This window comes from Triturus cristatus, chromosome 10 (assembly GCF_964204655.1).
Source record: "Triturus cristatus chromosome 10, aTriCri1.1, whole genome shotgun sequence".
In the NCBI taxonomy this organism is placed as follows: domain Eukaryota; kingdom Metazoa; phylum Chordata; class Amphibia; order Caudata; family Salamandridae; genus Triturus; species Triturus cristatus.
The window spans coordinates 571,257,468-571,278,923 of record NC_140593.1 but is presented as its reverse complement, the minus strand read 5'-3'; the positions used below and the strand labels follow the sequence as shown (position 1 = coordinate 571,278,923).

The window sequence follows — 21,456 nt, the reverse complement described above, 5'->3', positions numbered from 1 at the left end:
TGTTCTTGATCAAATGGATGATTTAATATGGAGGCCTGTACCTCAGGTTTAAAACCTGAAACTCAGCCAAGCATGGCGACGGAGGAGGACGCTAGTGTTAATGGCCCGGGAGGCTGCGTCTGCTGCGTCTAAGGCACAGCGTATAGAGGGGTTAGTTATGGTCTTACCCTCTTGAATTAATTCATTGGCCCTATTTTTGTATTCTTCTGTGAGATGGTGCATGATGGTTTCTAGTTCATCATAATAAGCTCTGTCGTATCTGGCCAATAGCGCTTGAGTGTTGGCGATACGCCACATATTGGCTGCCTGTGACGCAGTGCGCTGTCCTGACGCGTCCAGTAGCTTTGACTCTTTGTCAGGTGGTGGTGCTTCGCCTGACGCCTGGGAGTTTGACCTTTTCCGTGCAGTGGAAACCACTAAGGAATCCAGTGGCGCTGGCCCTTTGATATAGGCAGGATCTGTGGGGGCAGCTTTATACTTTTTTTCTATGCGTGGGTTAATGACCCTAGCCCTGACTGGGTCTTTAAAAACCTCTGGCGCATGTTTTATTACCCCCTTGAGTATAGGTAGTATTGAAGTAGACCTATGTGCGGTATCAAAGGTGTCGAGGAGGAAATCTTCCTCTACCGGGTCAGTGTGTAGCTCTACCCCGTGATAATGTGCCGCCCTCTGAAGTAGGTGGTGAAAACCTAATGAGTCCTCTGGTGGAGATGGCCTGGATGGATAAAGGTCATCTTGTGGGATATCTGGATTATTATAATTGTCCCATGGGTATGGGGATCCTGTAGGGGTGGGGACTTGTGGCACATCCCCCTGGATCGTAGTATGGGTCCCCCTGATCATCATGGTCTGGAGACTGGGTCGGAGAGAGATGAGGCAGGGGTGGAGAAGGCGGAGGTGGAGAGGGTGGAGGAGGTGGAGGAGATGGGGAAGGCACTCTGACAGGGGAGGTAGTACAGTCTTTCCTCTTTGGAGGTGGAGGCGGAGCCGGTTTGTCAAAATGTCTCTTTTTAGAAGAGAGTGCCAAATGTCCAGTTTTTGGATCCTTGGTAAGTGTCTTTTGCAAGGGATCCGGTGTAAACAGTTCCTGAGACAGTGTTTGTTCCGTCGGCGCCGAAGGTTTCAGGGCCGATGACTTTTTAGGCTTGTCCGTGCCGTGCTTTTTTGGAACCTCCAGTTTTTTGGTGGCGCCGAGGTAGGCTTCGGCGCAGGAGTGTCGGTGCCAAGGGCCTTATGGTGTTTGGTCGGTACCGAAAGGCTGGGTTTCGACACCGAGGGCTTTGGTACGGAGCCCGGTGTCGAGGTGGAGGCCTGTCTCTTTTTCGGTGCCGAAGTATGTTTATCGGCACCGCTGGCAGGCTGGCTCGAGCCCGAGCCGCCGGAAGGCTTATTAGGCTTCTTCACCGGGCCCGAAGGTGGGGTGTTCGAAGCAGTGTCTTTGGTCTTGCCTAGGCCCGGAGGCGAAGGCGTGACCGAAGCCTTTTTGTGTGTCGGAGCGGGTATAGTACTCACGACCCTCTGCGCCAGGGTGATGTCCACCACATCCGAGTCGTCTGCTTCGGAAGCACTGACGAGGTCCTCTTCGGTGTGCTGCTGTCCCGGAGCTTCGACGTCGTCCCCGAAGATGTCGACTGGAACCGAGGTCGAGGAGTGCGCCATGTTTCGTCTGGCCCTTCGATCTCGAATAGTCTTTTTCGATCTGAAAGACTTGCAGGCGGGACAGTCTCGAGCCTCGTGTTCAGGGGAGAGGCAGAGGTTGCACACCTCATGAAGATCGGTGTGGGGGAATTTGGACCCACATCGAGGGCACTTCTTGAATGGAGTTCTTTCCATCAGCCGGGACCGGAGCTTGGATAGGCCCGAAGGCCGCTGTCGACTGGAATCGAAGATGTGTCGAAGAGAAGGTGATTGAGGAGATCAGGATCTGAACAATACCGCGATGAGCGAGGATTCCGTTTCGATCGTCGAACTGGAAATGTTCGGAACCGGAGCGCGAAGTATTACATCCGAGCCCGATGGCGGAAAAAAACAATCTGAGGATGGAACCGTAGCCCATGCGCAATACGGACCAAGGGAGGAGTCACCGACCTCGTGACTTCCAAAGACTTTCCAAGAGGAAAAACAAACTGCAAACATCCGCGCCCAACACCAGATGGCGATCTATGCAAAAGTGTGTAATCTGCAGCTCATATGCCTCGAACATATACTTTCAATTATAGACCTTTACACAGAAATGCAATTGAGATTTGCATTTGTTAACGATTTGTATCAATTTTAAAATGCAGTTTGAATTACACTGTACTTTATTTACTTTTGGATTACTTTGAGCACTGGGGGTGGTATGCCTAGATACCACACCTTAGGATCTCACAATACAAGGTAAGAATTTTTATACCTTTGCAGTTTAGTTCTTTTTTCTGCATACAAACGTCAGTTCAACATTTAGAATATTTTAGCTCCAAAAGCTCTTACCGTACAAGTTACTTACCTTCGGTAACGATGCATCTTGTAGAGACTATTCTAGCTGCAGATTCCTTAACGTAGAATTTTCCCCAGGCGTGAGACTGGATCCGGAATTTTTTTTGGCACAGCATCTCTGCGCGCCGGGGGCAGCACCACGCGACTCCGCCCTGACATTGTCCGCGGGCGTGATGTTAGCGAGGTCACATAAATCCCACCCCAGCGCGCTGACAGTTTTCTTCAGAGAACTTTTCCGCGCCACAACGCAGAGCCGTCACAAACAAAAACTGTGAAAGTATGGGAATAGTGTGCGAAAAAAATCAGTGAAACAGAAAGGGAAGAAGCGAATGGCGAGGAACAGCACCAGTAGGGACAGTGCCAAGCACTTCGTTACAGAAAGTCATGGAAGGGAAATAACAGAGCACCGCTCTGAGAAGAAACCCTGCAAAGTGAAGGCAATCTCGTCCCCGGAGACAGAAAAACATGTGAAAAATGTCGTGGCAAACGACAAAGTCTGCAACCCCAATCTATAACAGTGAAGAGCAACAACTCCGGAACAGAGGAGTAACGACAAATTACCCCAAGACAACACCATCAAGGAGTGTCGTATCCCCTGTAAAGAAAAAAAGGCCGAGGCACAGACAAGAGACCAACCCAGAGGACTGCAGGAGTCAGAAACCCCAATCAATGAAAAAAGGGAGAAGATTATAAGTAGGCCCAAACTGGAAAACCAGGGTGTAGGGATGCAGAAATACACATGAACCTACCATCTAATTACCAGAAAGGAAGGAGTGGAACAAATTAACATAACAAAGCATCCTGCCAGGGAGGAAAAGTTAAAGTGGGCACCAGCAGAAGACAAAGCCACCTGGAGGGAGGCGAGTGCAGAAGACCAGCTGAAAGGTCCTCGCAGAACGGGGAGAAAGGGCAGGCTGTGAAGGAATCTGCGGCTAGTATCGTCTCTACCAGATACATTGTTACCAAAGGTAAGTAACTTGTACATCTGATAGAGACTACTAGCTGCAGATTCCTTCACGTAGAATAGATACCCTAGCCATACCCAGAGGGGAGGAGGGTCTGCGAGAGAACCTCACCAGCTTGTAAGAGCACAGGGCCCCAACAGGGATGTGTCATGGGGACAGGAAGGATGGCCCAGCCCCCTCCAAGCAGAAGTAAGCAAGAAGAAGAAGGGAAGGCCAGGATACCACAAGCCTAGCCGAGGGGCAAAGGGCGTCCACAAGAAAACCCGGAGGAACAGACGGCACCGAGAGAGTACCAGAGGAAGAAAAGAACCACCCGCAAAATCCAAGGAGAAGAGGTGGAACGGTGTAGGAAAGTGGCTCTGTACATACTGTTCCCAAATAGGAACAGTGTGTACAGAGTCCACAGTCCCCAGAGGTTTGGCAGAGGCTAAAGTTAGATATAACCTTACTCTCTAAAGTGGTAGCTTGGTCGAGCAGTAAGGCAGTATCAGAGGACAGTGTAAAGCATTTATTGTACCCACTCAGTCAGCAAATGGTCTCACACACTCAAGAACTGAACTCTAGGCCAATGTTTTTTGTATAAAAATACGTAATTTTATTTTGGAACCAACAATAGGTACCAAAATATACTTTCTCAGATTGAGAGGCTTTTGATAAACATTTTTCAATAGGCAATGGATTTTGAATGTAATAGATACAGTTGTTGCAATAGGCAACACAATTTAAAACACAATTATACATTGAGCTAATTGGGAATTTCTAGTAAAATGCAATAGATGACATTTTGGATTACTTTTCTTACCACAAGACTGGATCCTAGATTCAGTAATGGGACAGTTCTTGTAAACAGTTGAGTAAAAGCGTTTTGGTTACACAAGTGATTTTTAAGCAATATTTTGGTATTTTAAAAGTTGACAAAAACTCTCATATAGAATCACGAATGTTATCATATAGGAGGGATTTCACTTAGGCGGTAAGTGGGGTTATTGTTACTTTCTCTAACTCCGTGTTGGATCCTGGATCCAGCACTGGAGCACCACCTGTAAACAGTTGAAAGAATGTGTTTTGGTTATACAGGCGATTTTTAAAGAATATTTGTAAGTTTGCAAAATCGACACAAATGTTTCAGCAAAAACCAGGCAATGTTATCCTATGGAAAGAAATTCAAGTTCCAGGTAAAGTATGTTTTCGTGACTTTTGTAATCCAGTGCTGGACTCTAGGTTCAGCACTGGAACATCTATCTAAAATAAGTAAGTAATTACGTTTTCACAGTTGGTGCGTTTTTTAAAGAATATTTGTAGTTTGCAAAAATCGACACTTAAAAGAAATTTCACAGAAAAACAGTCAATGGTTTCCTATGGAAGAAAATTGGGTTAGCGGCAAGTATGGTTGTAATTACTTTTCAGGGTCAGTGCTGGGCCCCAAGATCCAGCACTGGGATCTCTCCTGATAGCAAGTGAGTCATTTCGTTTGTTACTCTGTTGATTTTAGGTGAATATTTTAAAGTTTAGAAACTCCGCACTTAGAAGAATTTTCAAGTGAAACCAGCCAATGTTACTCTATGGAAGAAAAGTGAGTTAGCAGCTTCTGGGTAAGTACTCGACTGGCAGAGTTAAGGTTCTGGGCATAGACTCAGGGGTCTCCCAGGGTCAGGTCAGTACAGTTACACCCTCAGCGGCACAGGGGCAGCCGGGTGCAGAGTGAGTTAGGCCCAATGTTATCCTATGGGAGGCAGGGGGCCCTTGGTTGGTGGCTGCTGGCTAGCAGGCCATGCAGCTGTGGGAGCTGGGCTCCTTGTCACTTGCTCAGGGCAAATGGGGAAGTAGAATAGAGATTGCACTGTCAGGGGCACTCGGGCGGCTGGGTGCAGGGTGCTTTTGAGCCGTTGGGCGCTCAATGGATTGCAATGGAGAAGCTCAAAAACTAACAAAGGCTGCAAGCTCGGAGACGAAGATTCTTCAGGTGTGACCACCACTTCGAGAGGTAAGTTGGGTAGTTGGAAGATAGGTAGGCACCCAGGAGTTGGGCACAGGGGGCCAGAGGGCACCGGGTGCAGGGGTGCCTTTTGGTGTCGGTTAATCTTACCCTCGGCTGGTCGCGTTTGGAGGGGTCCCTGGTTGAGGCTGCAGGCGTCGTCAGGAGCGTCAAGGTGGGTCCTTGGGTGCTGGATTCGGGGTCACATTCGCCGGGGGACGTCCTCGGGGTCTTTGTCTACTCCAGCACAGGCCAGGCTTGGAGGGTACAGAATGTGCAGGGTTTGCGGTTCCTGGCTGAGGCCAGGGGTCAGCTACTTGCTTTGAGCAGTACCACTGCTTGTGGGAGTCCCAGATGCTTAGAGTCACACGGTAACCAGGTCCTCTGGGGTTTGTGAGGTTGCTGACCACAGGAGATGCCGGGATTTAGCAGGAGCAGGTTCGAGGGTCAACAGGCCGGTAGGGCTGGGGCCAAAGCAGTTGGTGTCTTCCTCTTCTTAGCAGCTGCACGGCAGGTCTTGTTTCTTGATCTTCTTTGCTGTTTCGGAATCTGGATCTAAGGAAGGAAGGTTCAGGGTACCCCTAAATACTACATTTAGGGGCGTTACAGGTAGGTAAAGGGCAGGGACCACTGGGTCCCTGCCCTGAGGTGGGTACACTCCCTATCCTGCCACTCACCTGTGGGAGGGGGAAGTGGCCTAGTCCTGATTGGGCAGGGCTTCCCATCTTCAAGATGGCAGAGCCCGGAGATGTGCTTCACCTCGCCTCCCCACCTGAGGGGTGGGGTTGGCAGAGGCTGGCACACCCCCTTGTGAGAAGTTGTCCTGATATATGATGTCACTAGTTCTAGTGTACACCTTGTATCAGTCCAAACAACCCTTATGGTGATTGGTTGTAAAGTCAACCTTATAGACCAGCTATCCTAGTGGTAGCATGGACAAGAGCAGTCTTAGGCTAAACTCTGTATGGCATGTGAAGCCAGCTGTTATACCATTTGCAATACCTTGAAAACCAAATGAAAGGACACCACAACAGATATATATAAAAATAGAATGTATTTATTCTAGTCAAAATACCCTCAGCACTCTTTATGAGATTCGAGGTAAGTACAACACAGTCTTATTTAAGCATACATAAGTCACACAGGTAAGTAATACAGTTAGGCCCTAGGGGCCACACAAACCATATACTAAGTAAGTGGTATAAGGACCACTGTCACGAACACAGGTTAGGCCTAGGGAATCGCTGGGGCTACACTATACTACCAGTTACTAGGCAGTGGGAGGCCCAATGGGATTCAGGTGCAGAGTGGAAACACTCACGCGTAATGCGTTAAAGTCGATAGAAATAGTAATGTTTAGAATTAAAGAGTTTTAGGACAATTTGGAAGGAACTAGGAGTTAGAGACTTGGAAACTAGACACTAGGATAGTCAATACCCTTGTGAGCACCAGAGTACTCAAGTTACCTAGCCCACTGGCTGCGGGTGCATAGGTGTGAACATGCGTTGGGTTTCGTCGTCGACTCCTATGGATGCCTGAAGAAAGATGCTGACAGGCAGTCAGTGAAGTGTCCGGTGGATTCCAAGGCTGGAATCAAGAAGGAGTATACCTGCAAGCAGAGGGGACAGAGTCTAGGTCACCAGCCAGGAGCCGGGAAGGAACCAGGAAGGAACCAGGAAGGAACCAGGCGATGTCGTGAAGATGCAGGTGAAGCTTGTCGCAGCAGCCACGGGTACCAGGAGGCGTCGAGGACGACCAGAACCAGGAGGCGAGCTGTCCCACGAGGGCTCTTGCTGTTGTGGGCGGCGATGTCGAGTTTGGACCCAACAAGCCTTGGCAAGCGCAACCCACGCAGAATGAAGGATTTGCTTCTGTTGCAGACCAGGAAGGCCTGAGGTGCTTCTCTTTCACAGGGAAGCAAGGGCCAGTCTGGAGGAGCCAAACCAGCGGTGAAAAGTTAAGGGTTCGTCGTCACAAAGGTTACTAGCCAACGGGCAAGTAACCGGACAGACGCGTCGAGCAGGAAAATGCAGAAGGGCCCCATGCAGAACTCCTGGAGTGTGGAGGGCTGATCTTCGGTGCAGATGGTGCTCGGGGTTGGGGCTTCTCAATCCCCAGAGCACAACTTCGAGGATGCCTCAGAAGCTGCACTGGAAGCTAGTAGCCAATTTTCCCAGGTAGCCGGTCCCACGTCTCTCGTCGCCTCCACGGATCTCAGCTTTGCTGTGGATGTGGATCAGGGTCAGAGAAGTCTGTTAGTCAAGGCGCTGGTCGGGCTCTGCAGTCGGTTCCTCGTAGAACTTCGGGCAAAGCAAACGGCAGGTCGCTTGTTGGTGCCTCTTTGCACAGGGTGGCCACTCCTTGGCCACAAGGGAGATTCTTCAGTCTTCTTCCGTAGTCGAATGTCGAAGGTCCAGAGTTTGTTCAAGTTGCAGTTTTCAGGATAATCCAAAGTCCTAGGGACTCAGCTCCGACTCTTATACTAATCTGGGGGGCTGGGTTAGCTGCTAGGTCCCTCCTATGGGTGTGACCAGGGAGGGACCCCCTTCCCTTTGTCCAGTTTCGCGCCAGGACTAGGGCTGGAGTGCCCCAGCGCCGGTTTGAACCGGACTATGATGGGACACCTTGGGTGCCCCAGGCAGTGTCTCGTTTCATTCATCCCTCCCTGCCCCAATACACCAAGTCCTGTCTAGGGTGGTGCTAGCACCTCCCAAGGCAGGAAACCTATTGTCCAAGCCTCCCTCGCTCGAAGGACTCCCAGCAGCAGGAGGTCAGACTTGTGTCTGTGGCAGCAGCATCCATTTGTGATGCTGGGGCTCTGGTTAACTTTAACCGGGTAGTAGGTTTTCAACATGTCTTCTCCCTCTAGAAGGGAGGAATACTATCCTCATCGCCAGAAATGGTATGGGGGTATTATTCCAAAGTGTTAGACACCTTACACGACATGTTTTGATAAAGCCAAACCATAGTTACCATAACCGCGAGGATTATAAGGTACTTTAAGAGTATATGGTAGGCTATATCATAGAACAGCTATAAGGACATGGTTCCGAAAGCTGCAGACAGGCTCAGCTCATGCTAGAGCACCATCTCACATGTTACCAAGCACTCTGCCTTCAGTATTGTTAAAGCCTGCCATAGGAGTGATTGATAGGTTACCCATGTGTATATATAAGGTAGGTATAGGAATACTACACCTAAGCAACGGGTGGTTACACGACCTTGCCCCAGCTGAGTGATCAGCCAGTTGTGTCATAATGGAACGCCAGCCAGGGGTGGCATAATACATGCTGCAGCCCCTGGTAGGCCTAGGGTACACCTATGCCCTGGGTACCTAAGGTACACTGTACAGGGCCCTGGAAGGTGATCCTTACCAATTGGGTTATGTACCTAAAGTACATAGTATGAATTTAGAGAGAGAACAGCTGGGCTGTGGGTCTGATTAGCAGGCCCACAGCCACATCCAAGTCGAAAACTAGTGAAGCAAAAGCAAAAAGTGGGGGTGAACATAGAATGCAGACCCTACTCTCCTACACCCCTGTCCTTCCTAGGGGTTTCCGGCCAGTCTTCCCGACAGAGTGGGGGATTAGAACCAGTAGGGGCCAGTTGCTGAGTACAGCAAGTGGCCTGGAGAAGCTCACAAAGGCGGCATGCCTTTGAAGCTTCCCCTGCCCATCCTGGGGGAGGAGACCTAGCACCTCGGCCAGGATGTGCATTGTTGCAGGCCCAGGAGAGCGGATGGCTCTGTACCCAGGGGTCCAGCAACAGGTCTGCTGTGTGGCAGCCTAGGCAGCCCATCAGACGAGACGTGGATTGTAGGTTAGGTTCAGGGGGCATCTCTAAGATGCCCTCTGTCGTGCATTGTACATTAAAGCCTGCACTGGCATCAGTGCGGGTTTAATGTGCTGAGAAGTTTGATACCAAACTTCTCAGTCTAGCCATCATGGAGCTGTGGAGTTCGTGTTGACAATCTCCCAGCACCATATACTCTTAAATGGTAGCACTGCACTTTCAGTGCCCAGGAATGGACCTGGGTACTGTAGGGGCACAGGGCTCATGCTCCTGTACCCACACACATAGGGCACCCAGCTAGAGGGGTGGCTGATGTATGCCAGGGTAGTGTGTTGTGGGCATGGCACACAGGGATGTGTGCCATGTCTACTCTGTTTTGTTCTATACCCAGACACTCAGCCTGCAAGGGAAGTGTGTTTGTGTCAGGGTACAGGGCCTCTAAGGGTGGCACAATAAGTGCTGCAGCCCTTGGGGGCCTTCCCAATTCACAAGGCCCTGGGTGACTAGTGTACCATTTACCAGGGGCTGACATGTGGCACGGGTTTGCCAATTTGGGTTTAGGTTTCAGCACAGTTTTTAGGGAAGGAACATAGGCCCTGGGCACCTGATTGGCAGGAGACCAGGGCACACTCAGTCAAAGTACATTCAGCAATTCAGCAAAAAGTGGGGGCATATCATGCAAGAAAGATGGCACTTTCTCACAAACGGAGGCAGAGACCGCCTCAGGAGAAAACACACACATCGAAGGGGACAGCTGAATGGGCATCAGTCCCGAGGCAGGGGACAAGGCAGGAACGGCCCCACAGCCGATAAGCGCATACGTGAGAAGGAAGACACAGTCGTGCAAAGCTCCAGCAAAGCAAGGGACAGGAGCACACTGGTACACACCGAGGCCCACGGGGGTGGACCATAACGACCAGGGGTGCGCAGCTGGCCGCTGGGAAATAGTATGAAGTAGTGTGCCCAGAACAGCCTAGTGCAAGACAGAGGCAAGGGAACCTCAGTACAAGCCCCAGAGAAGGACCGTCCCAGTGACATAACCCGGCCCATGAAGCAGACACAAGCTGTCAACCAGAACACCGGAGAACACCAGGAAAATCCTAGCCCCCCTGAAACACAAGGCAGAGGACCAGGCCGAAACGTCGGAAAATAAGGTGGAAACACCAAAACACGACGTCGTAGACGGCATGACAAAAGTCGGTCTGGCGATCTAGAGGCTGAAGAGGGAAGGCAAATCGCACAGAAGCAGATAGCGCGCAGGATTAAAGGGCAAAACGTACGACAGACTAGCCCTGTAGAGGACAGAAACACCATCAGATACTGAGCAGGACAGAACCTGGAGCAGCGCAAGCTGTGCTAAGGCGCAAGAAAAAGACCGCACCAAGCGGTATACAGTGACGTCAGGAAACGTGAGGAACCCGAGAAGGTATCCATACACACACCCCCCCCCCCCCCCCAGCTTAGGACAGAGCTACACAATAGCCAACACGTACCCCACCAAGGGCATGACTCGTCCCAAAACAAGAGGGGGAACTCCTCTTAGGAAAACCGCAGCAGAGGTCAAGAACATATAAGACCTGTGGGTTTCACCACAGGCGGCTTACCAATCAGCCAAAAATAAACAGAACGTCCAGCCAGAGGACCTACACGGCTTCACTAACCGCCAAAATTCACACACCACAAAAGCTTAAGGGCTGTACAAGCAGCCAAAAGTACAGAGGGGCCAACTTAAGGGCCGTGAAGGCATTCCAAGCCACAAACAGCACACAGACGAACCAACAGAAACACTAGGCCCAAAGAGAAAGGTGGGAGAAACCTCCCATAAGACACCGGAGGACCGACAAGCCGAAGCTTACTGAGGGGGGAGGTGGACGGAGCCCCACAAGGAGTCGTTGAATAGCAGGGTCCGCATGGGTGTTAAATAAAAAAAATCCCATCAAAAGGCAGGTCAACAAGACGCTCCCGAATATTCTCTGGAAAGACGCTATCCCGCAACGAAGCATGGTGGTGGAGGGTCACAGAACTCGCCATAGCGAGGCCGAGAGAATTGGAGACATCCAAGGCCGAATGGAAAATAAATGCAGCTACCTCCCCGACCATCCAGCACATGGTGCCGCAGATCAGAGCGGGCAACTTCGTGGGAGGTGCGAGACAGAAGGGACTCCGCCGAATTCCATAGGTCGGAGGTAGCCCTGGCCAACACACTGTGTTGAGCGCGCGCAGGGCAGCACTAGTGGAAGCGAAAATGTTACACCCCCAGGAGTCCAACCACCAGGCCTCCCGTGACGGAGGGAGTAACACTGAAGGCAAGGAAGGAAAAGCAGTCTGCAGGATAGGGCCCTGAGCAGATGGGTGGGAAAAAAGCAAGACTGGATCATGCAGGGCAGGACGGTGGCGGAGCGGCTGAGGCACCGGATCCCCCGTAGCAGGACGCCCCCAGAAGAGTTGTGGAGCGAAGCTTCAAATGGAAGAAGCGGCTCCCCTCCACCAGAGCCCTGGTGGAGAACCTCCAACAAACGATTCGTTGGGAGTGGTTGCCCATTTGCAAAATGCCGGTGGCCATGGAGATGGCCCGGACAAAGGCTACAATTGCCTCCGTGGAGCATCGTGGGGGAGTGACCAACTAGTTTGTGTCGAAGGGTGCAAACTAAGCCGCCCATCCCCCGTGACCTGCTGGAGGAAGAAACAGCCAGCCCCTGTAAGATGGAAGACCCATGGACGAGTGAGGGGCCTGAGGGGTCTCCGGAGAAGGTGGAGAAGCCTGCGGGGTAATAAACTACAAGGGCTGTGGACGCGGACATGGCGTAGAACCCGCCCTGGAAGCCGCCGGGGAAAAGGCAACGACGCGGCGTCTAGTCTCCGGTGAAGAGGAGACAAGGAGATGACAATCCTCCAAAGAGGAAGGGACATCCGGAGATGAGTTGATGATCCGACATCGGGACGGCGCGGGGAGTCTGCCATGGGCACTGGTGTGTCCTCGATCGGCGTCGAAGTGTCCACCATGGGCGTCGAGTCTACCTCCACCACCACGTGCCTCATAGGAGAAAGGGGCGGGGTCGGAGCCGAAACCAAAGCGGCCAATGAACAGCGCCGAAAAGGCGTCGGCTCGACCTGCAATGAGGCAGATGCCAGTGCAGAGGACAGAGAGGGACTCGGGGAGGCGCCCCGGGTTCCTGCCTCCACCCGCGGCGCCGCCAGGGCCGGGGAGGAAAGCCGCCTATGCCGGAAAGGAGTCGGCTCGGCCTCCAGTAAGACAGCCACCTGCCCAGAGGGGGACTCTGGGATGAGCCATGAGTCCCGGCGACCTCCTGCGACACCACAGGGAACCCCACCGGGTTTTGCGGCAAGGAAGGGACGCAGTCGGTCCAAGAGGGGAACCCTGTAGGGCCGTGCCTCGACGACATCACACCTCCAACACCTGAAGCCGAACTCGTCGCCCCCAGCGAGTCCGCAGAAGACCCCGCGCATGGCGAGGGATCTGCAGACATCCCAGGAAGAGGAGGGCCCAAAGAAGCCTGCAGCGCCATAGTGTAGGCCTTCATTTGGGCCCTTATCGCCCCAATGCCAGGAAACGCGGATAGGTGGGCAAGGGCGCACGTCCAGAGAGGAACCAGCGCTCTCTGCAAGAGGACAACAAGACCTCGGTGGCAAGCTGCAGGACTTACCGGCAGGCGAACGACGCCCGTGGGGCCTCGGCAAAGGACGATGCCGCAGCCGGAATCGACGGCTTCTGGACCCTTCCGAGGTAGGAGACGGACGCTGTGATGAGACCGATCTGGACAAGCGGGCCGAAAGCAATTTCATCTGGCGTTCCCGCCGGGATTTCAGCTTGAGATGCTGACAAGCGTCGCAGTCTGTAGAATAATGGTGCTCGCCCAAACACCGCATACAAATCGGGTGAGGGTCCGTCGCCGACATCTGACGTGCACAAGAAGCACACGTCTTGAAACCCAAAGGCATTGCACACTGTTCCCAACACAAAGGCATTAAAAGAGGCCTGAAAACATGTTAAGGGAACTCACTCTGGATCCACGTTGCACGCGGAATGAAGGAAACTGACGTCAGCGCGCAGGGGTGGGACTTGTGACCTCGCTGACGTCACAGCGCTGACACGTGGTGCCGCCCCCCGGCGCGCAGAGATGCTGTAGCAAAAAAAATGACGGAACCAGTCTCACACCTGGGGATAATTCTACGTAAAGGAATCTGCGGCTAGTAGTCTATCAGAAATGGGTTCCTTTGGGAGAAAAAGTGTTAGCTGTTTCTCAGGTAAGTACAGGACTTACGAGTGGGAGTTTTGGGGGTTAGGACCAAGGTTTCCCAAGGTCTAGATGGGCATTCAAGTTGCACCACCAGCGGCACTGGGGCGGCTGGGTGCAGGGGCCCAATGTTAGCCAATTGTGTATGGTGTATGGCTTCAAAGAAAAACGTTTTTGTCAACACTGGTATCAAAGCCAGTCATTCTGTTTCCTGACATCCAAGTAGGTCCCAAAGCTGGTGCTGGGGCACATCCAAGGGCAGCAACAGAATGGCAGACGGTCTGCAGTCACTCGCATCTCACCTGTATCCCCACTGACCCAACAATGGTGGTGAATTCCAGCGGTGGTCTCCTTATTAGCTGCATGGGTTTGCACAAGGTGACGCAAACAGTTGCTCTTTCACAGCGTGTGTCAGACACTGCAGCACTTACTCTCCATTCTGAAAGACTGGCGGGGGAAGGTGATAAATGAAGGAGGGCAGTGGTGAATGAAGGGAGGAGGTGGGCAATTATAGACAGAGGTCACCACTCTGCCAATTTAAATATTGGGATGGTGTGCTTAAGTATGGTATCGAGGGTGGTGGGGAGACACCAGGTTTTTTGTGGTATATAGGAGGGTGGCTAGTACTATGAAATGGTGGGAGATTTTGGCAGATTGCTCTTTTTAAAAATAAAACAAGTACTGGTGAGGGAGATGGGCAGAAAGTGCTGGGTGACATGCAGGATGCTAGGTTAATATTACAGCGATGTGGGAATGCACCAGAGGAGGAGAGTCCACATTGTGCATGGTGCCTCATGACTTCAGTACCCCTTTGCAGCTTATCCATGGGATCAACTGAGTAGGGGAAAAAGTATATGAGGAGGCCGGACACAACATGAAACAGTGCGGGGGGCAGGGTTCAATAATACAAAGCGTTCCACCTTGGGTCTCAAGGGACATCTTAAGTGAAAATACAAAGCGTTCCACCTTGGGTCTCAAGGGACATCTTAAGTGAATTTGAGCTTTGCCCTTGTTTAAGTTCTGTCCCTTGGAACTCCTGAGATGAAAATACAAGCTACTGACCTATAATTCTCTATACGGGTTATTAATATTTGCCATTTGAAAGAGCTGTCAAATGTTATCAATGTTTAATATTCAAAGTCTAATAAAAACATTATACAAGTACATTTTTTATGTCCATATTTCAAAATGAAAAGCAAGATATCCTTAGGACAATAAAATAAAGGAGATTCAGGAAGGATGCCATTCAGCTTCCTTTTCAAAAGATGTAAACAGCCTGTAACATGCCTACTGGAAAATCATTCTATGATGTGCCATGGAGCGGTGGTAGTACAAAGCCATGCAATAGAGTAGTTCAATTAGCAACCTATTAGCCTTTTATTTTATATTTTTATTTATTTAAAAGGTTTTATATAGCACTGGCTGGATCCAAGAGTATCAGGGCGCTTTACAGGATTAGGTAATACAGAATTGCAGTGTAACTTTTATACATACAAGTCAAAAAACAAGGCATACAATGTTTGATTTAAATGAGGTAAAAATTAACAAGGATATCATAAATCTAACAACATATCGGAGATAATAGGCGTGGAAGAAAGCAAAGGTTAGTTATTAGATGGGGAGGGAGAGAAAGTAGGTTTACTAAGGAGGGTGAGGGGGTACAGGGGATGAAGGCGGAAGGAAGTTGTCTATGCTAAGAAAAGGGGGAGAGGTGGTCATAAATGAAAGTCTGGTGAATGGGGGGAGAGGGGGTGAGAAAAAAAAGTTTCAAGTGTTTTGTACTACTTCTACATAGGGAAAGTATCCATATGTGATCAACTCTGTGAAGCCTTTTGTTATGTTTGTCTAAGTCCTTAAAGCTTCGTCTAGAACACCATTAAACTAAAACTCCGTACAATAGCAAATACATTGCGATGTTATTGGCGGATTCAAACTCCTACTTTAGGGGCCACCTCTTAAAAGTAATCCAAAGCAAATTTCTGAAGAAAACAGATTAACTTACCTTATTTTTCAGAAGACCCTTTGGACCAATAACATGTTCAAAAAGATGCTTCCCAACATGAGCATCCACAGCAGAGAGCGGGTCGTCTAGTAGATACACATCTGAATTGCAGTACACTGCCCGAGCAAGACTGACTCTCTGCTTTTGACCTCCTGACAAATTCACACCCTGTGAAGGAAAGATCAGGCTATTTTAGCTGTGCTTCAGTCAACCAATCACAATTCATTCATGAGAAAAAACAAACGGTCAAATGGGTCTGTTTCCAAAATATCAAAAGATCAAGTAAAAATTACAATACAGAGGTCTACTTCGCAGGTTTTGCTCAAAATGAATATTTTCTAAGATATTTATGCTGAAATAGTCTTTTCTAGCAGCAATACACTGCACCTTATTTAGGACCACCCTGCAAATGAGGATGGAAAGCCACTGAAAGCAATGCCAGAGGTGCCCTTTGCCTCCTCTATGGCTTCCACATGAGTACTGTGGACCTTTGAAACACCCATGTTCCATTGGTGATGTGTCTTCAGGTTGACTCAGCTGCCCAGAGGAATGCATGTGGCTTACAATAGACTATATCACACACAAAAGGAGGTAGGAATGTGTCTTCCATTGGTGGCACGTGCTCAGTGAATAAAAACTGCCCTCACTCATTAATTTGTGACATGATTCATCGGGTTGGCTTACTGACACCCCTGCGCAGACCAATGCCTGGGGTGGAGCAAAAGTGATGGGGAGACCATACAAACAAAGTTGTGGATTCACCAAAGAGAAGTGCAGCTTGTAAAGGTTAAAACTAGCTTGGATGTGTCCTCAATTTTAATTTTATTCCTGGGCCACCCAGCCTGGGTTAAAAACATGAAGGATGGTTGTGAAGGAGAAAATTAGGATCACTTCACCCCTCCTTACTGCAAAGGTGTCGACATGTTTCTGCCGATTCAACTGCACCCACAATGTTGTCACTCTGGCATTCATCAGGACCTTCAGGATCCCAAAACACAACACCCTCTGATCCCAATTTAGGAGCAACTATAGCATGGAAAAACTACTTGACTCTCAGGTGCTGCTTATGTTACAGATCATATGCAGTGTACTCTTACCGTCAAAAGGTGGGCTTAGAATAGTAAAACTAGTTTTTATTCAAAGTCTGTTTTCAAAATGTGGTCATGCACAGAACGGCTCATGGTCACATTCCCAGAAACTGCTATTGTAAAGGTCCATACAATACACACCTGCTTATGCATTGATAACTCCAACTGAAACAGGTGTCTGCATATACATGTTACATCTTACTGTAGTAATCATCTACTAGTACTTTCCTACTGAAGAGGAGGTCGCAAGGTTTGCATTAAAAGCTACAAACTGCAAGTCACATATTGAGCTGTACAGGTATGTAAATGTATGTTTGGAGCACATTTGGTTGTAAATCATATCCATGTAGGTTTATTTGAAGAGCTGAGGACGGTATTTTACAAGGAGGACCCTAGTGTGAAATCTAACCCCCGCTAAGGAATAAAAATGGTTCGACTAATGTTCTAAAATAGCAAACACATCGCTAAGAAAGGCTGTAACTGAGGGCGACCGGGTTAGGATTAGTTAAGCAAGATGCACCTATAAGGGAGCCCTGACAAAGGCAAAGACAAGTTGGGATAACAATCTATGGCAGAAAATCTTGGACACCAGTAAGATTAATGACATCAAATTATTCTGGCACCTCGTGGCCGAAACAAAGGCAGATAAGCTTAAACCACACAATTATAATATCTTACCTGATTAATGGGTGTCACTTCTCTACCCTTTACGCACCTGGGGATCTGCACAATTTAAGTAGTAGTACTGATAATCCTGACTTCTTTAGATCTCTGGACTCTACCACTCCGATCATCTTTAGTCTTAACACAAGTAGAGCAATCGATTCTTTAAAAATCTGCCAAAGCTCCTGGCCCGGACAAAATTCCAGGATATTTATATAAATTCGAACCCCTGATTTGGTCTGCATATTTAAATCTACTGTCCAACACAATAGCAGCAGGGGTGCAGTACCAAATTCTTGGCTCTGGGCTGAAATTGTAGCAGTTTATAACAAGCATTGGCATAGCCAATAGGTCTCGCTTTTGGGACCTTCTAAGTATTTAGTTATGCAGCACAATATCCTTGGTGCAACCATATCAACTGTTGCTTGGTAAACACTTATAAGGTCCCAAAGGCAAGACCTATTGGCTATGCCAATGCTTGGTGTGTGTGGTGTGTGGTGTGTGGTGTGTGGTGTGTGGTGTGTGGTGTGTGGTGTGTGGTGTGTGGTGTGTGGTGTGTGGTGTGTGGTGTGAGGTGTGTGGTGTGTGGTGTGTGGTGTGTGGTGTGTGGTGTGTGGTGTGAGGTGTGTGGTGTGTGGTGTGTGGTGTGTGGTGTGTGGTTGTGTGTGGTGTGTGATGTGTGATGTGTGGTGTGGTGTGTGTGGTGTGATGTGTGATGTGTGATGTGTGTGGTGTGATGTGTGTGGTGTGTGGTGTGTGGTGTGTGGTGTGTGGTGTGTGGTGTGTGGTGTGTGGTGTGTGGTGTGTGGTGTGTGGTGTGTGGTGTGTGGTGTGTGGTGTGTGGTGTGTGGTGTGTGGTGTGTGGTGTGTGGTGTGTGGTGTGTGGTGTGTGGTGTGTGGTGTGTGGTGTGTGGTGTGTGGTGTGTGGTGTGTGGTGTGTGGTGTGTGGTGTGTGGTGTGTGGTGTGTGGTGTGTGATGTGTGATGTGTGTGATGTGTGTGTGTGGTGTGTGATGTGTGGTGTGTGATGTGTGTGTGTGGTGTGTGATGTGTGTGTGTGGTGTGTGATGTGTGTGTGTGGTGTGTGATGTGTGTGTGTGGTGTGGGATGTGTGTGTGTGGTGTGGGATGTGTGTGTGTGGTGTGGGATGTGTGTGTGTGGTGTGGGATGTGTGTGGTGTGGGATGTGTGTGGTGTGGGATGTGTGTGGTGTGGGATGTGTGTGGTGTGGGATGTGTGTGGTGTGGGATGTGTGTGGGGTGGGATGTGTGTGGGGTGGGATGTGTGTGGGGTGGGATGTGTGTGGGGTGGGATGTGTGTGGGGTGGGATGTGTGTGGGGTGGGATGTGTGTGGGGTGGGATGTGTGTGGGGTGGGATGTGTGTGGGGTGGGATGTGTGTGGGGTGGGATGTGTGTGGGGTGGGATGTGTGTGGGGTGGGATGTGTGTGGGGTGGGATGTGTGTGGGGTGGGATGTGTGTGGGGTGGGATGTGTGTGGGGTGGGATGTGTGTGGGGTGGGATGTGTGTGGGGTGGGATGTGTGTGGGGTGGGATGTGTGTGGGGTGGGATGTGTGTGGGGTGGGATGTGTGTGGGGTGGGATGTGTGTGGGGTGGGATGTGTGTGGGGTGGGATGTGTGTGGGGTGGGATGTGTGTGGGGTGGGATGTGTGTGGGGTGGGATGTGTGTGGGGTGGGATGTGTGTGGGGTGGGATGTGTGTGGGGTGGGATGTGTGTGGGGTGGGATGTGTGTGGGGTGGGATGTGTGTGGGGTGGGATGTGTGTGGGGTGGGATGTGTGTGGGGTGGGATGTGTGTGGGGTGGGATGTGTGTGGGGTGGGATGTGTGTGGGGTGGGATGTGTGTGGGGTGGGATGTGTGTGGGGTGGGATGTGTGTGGGGTGGGATGTGTGTGGGGTGGGATGTGTGTGGGGTGGGATGTGTGTGGGGTGGGATGTGTGTGGGGTGGGATGTGGGTGGGATGTGTGTGGGGTGGGATGTGTGTGGGGTGGGATGTGTGTGGGGTGGGATGTGTGTGGGGTGGGATGTGTGTGGGGTGGGATGTGTGTGGGGTGGGATGTGTGTGGGGTGGGATGTGTGTGGGGTGGGATGTGTGTGGGGTGGGATGTGTGTGGGGTGGGATGTGTGTGGGGTGGGATGTGTGTGGGGTGGGATGTGTGTGGGGTGGGATGTGTGTGGGGTGGGATGTGTGTGGGGTGGGATGTGTGTGGGGTGGGATGTGTGTGGGGTGGGATGTGTGTGGGGTGGGATGTGTGTGGGGTGGGATGTGTGTGGGGTGGGATGTGTGTGGGGTGGGATGTGTGTGGGGTGGGATGTGTGTGGGGTGGGATGTGTGTGGGGTGGGATGTGTGTGGGGTGGGATGTGTGTGGGGTGGGATGTGTGTGGGGTGGGATGTGTGTGGGGTGGGATGTGTGTGGGGTGGGATGTGTGTGGGGTGGGATGTGTGTGGGGTGGGATGTGTGTGGGGTGGGATGTGTGTGGGGTGGGATGTGTGTGTGTGGTTGGATGTGTGTGTGTGGTTGGATGTGTGTGTGGTTGAATGTGTGTGTGGTTGGTTGTGTGTGTGGTTGGTTGTGTGTGTGGTTGGTTGTGTGTGTGGTTGGTTGTGTGTGTGGTTGGTTGTGTGTGTGGTTGGTTGTGTGTGTGGTTGGTTGTGTGTGGGGTGGGATGTGTGTGGGGTGGGATGTGTGTGGGGTGGGATGTGTGTGGGGTGGGATGTGTGTGGGGTGGGATGTGTGTGGGGTGGGATGTGTGTGGGGTGGGATGTGTGTGGGGTGGGATGTGTGTGGGGTGGGATGTGTGTGGGGTGGGATGTGTGTGGGTGGGATGTGTGTGGGTGGGATGTGTGTGGGTGGGATGTGTGTGGGTGGGATGTGTGTGGGTGGGATGTGTGTGGGGTGGGATGTGTGTGGGGTGGGATGTGTGTGGGGTGGGATGTGTGTGGGGTGGGATGTGTGTGGGGTGGGATGTGTGTGGGGTGGGATGTGTGTGGGGTGGGATGTGTGTGGGGTGGGATGTGTGTGGGGTGGGATGTGTGTGGGGTGGGATGTGTGTGGGGTGGGATGTGTGTGGGGTGGGATGTGTGTGGGGTGGGATGTGTGTGGGGTGGGATGTGTGTGGGGTGGGATGTGTGTGGGGTGGGATGTGTGTGGGGTGGGATGTGTGTGGGGTGGGATGTGTGTGGGGTGGGATGTGTGTGGGGTGGGATGTGTGTGGGGTGGGATGTGTGTGGGGTGGGATGTGTGTGGGGTGGGATGTGTGTGGGGTGGGATGTGTGTGTGGTTGGATGTGTGTGTGGTTGAATGTGTGTGTGGTTGAATGTGTGTGTGGTTGAATGTGTGTGTGGTTGGATGTGTGTGTGGTTGGTTGTGTGTGTGGTTGGTTGTGTGTGTGGTTGGTTGTGTGTGTGGTTGGTTGTGTGTGTGGTTGGTTGTGTGTGTGGTTGGATGTGTGTGTGGTTGGATGTGTGTGTGGTTGGATGTGTGTGTGGTTGGATGTGTGTGTGGTTGGATGTGTGTGTGGTTGGATGTGTGTGTGGTTGGATGTGTGTGTGGTTGGGTGTGTGTGTGTGGTTGGGTGTGTGTGTGGTTGGGTGTGTGTGGTTGTGTGTGGTTGGGTACTGCCTGGGAAGCTGACTCAGCCTGGGCTGACACACACGACAGTGGGGGGGCTGATGCCCTTTGAGCCCTATGGGCATTGTGCGCTGACTACCCTCGTGTCAGCGCTCAGCAACTAGGCCACGTGTGGTTGTGTGTGCGGATGTGTGGTTGTGTGTGTGCGGGTGTGTGTGTGCGGGTGTGTGTGTGCGGGTGTGTGTGTGCGGGTGTGTGTGTGCGGGTGTGTGTGTGCGGGTGTGTGTGTGCGGTTGTGTGTGTGCGGTTGTGTGTGTGCGGTTGTGTGTGCGTGTGGTTGTGTGTGCGTGTGGTTGTGTGCGTGTGGTTGTGTGCGTGTGGTTGTGTGCGTGTGGTTGTGTGCGTGTGGTTGTGTGTGTGGTTGTGTGCGTGTGGTTGTGTGTGTGGTTGGGTACTGCCTGGGAAGCTGACTCAGCCTGGGCTGACACACACAACAGGGGAGACTGAAGCTCCCTTTAAGCCCTATGGGCATTGCGCACCTGACTACCCTCGTGTCAGCGCTCAGCAACGAGCCCACATGTGGGCCGCACCAGTGCTTACTTTGTTGAAATGTAAGTGCCAGGGCCCGAGGTCTTCACACCAGGTGG

The 21,456-nt window shown here is 51.2% G+C and overlaps 1 protein-coding gene across 3 annotated transcripts in view; it reads right to left on the bottom strand.

Moving 5' to 3' along the window:
* ABCC1 (ATP binding cassette subfamily C member 1 (ABCC1 blood group)) overlaps positions 1-21,456 on the bottom strand; it is a 1,390,768-nt gene that overhangs the window by 660,944 nt on the left and 708,368 nt on the right. For all 3 annotated transcript variants that reach the window (XM_085632083.1, XM_085632084.1, XM_085632085.1), the window contains exon 18: positions 15,469-15,636. In XM_085632083.1, coding sequence (XP_085488209.1) covers positions 15,469-15,636 — 168 coding nt within the window. The remainder of the gene's footprint in view (positions 1-15,468; positions 15,637-21,456) is intronic.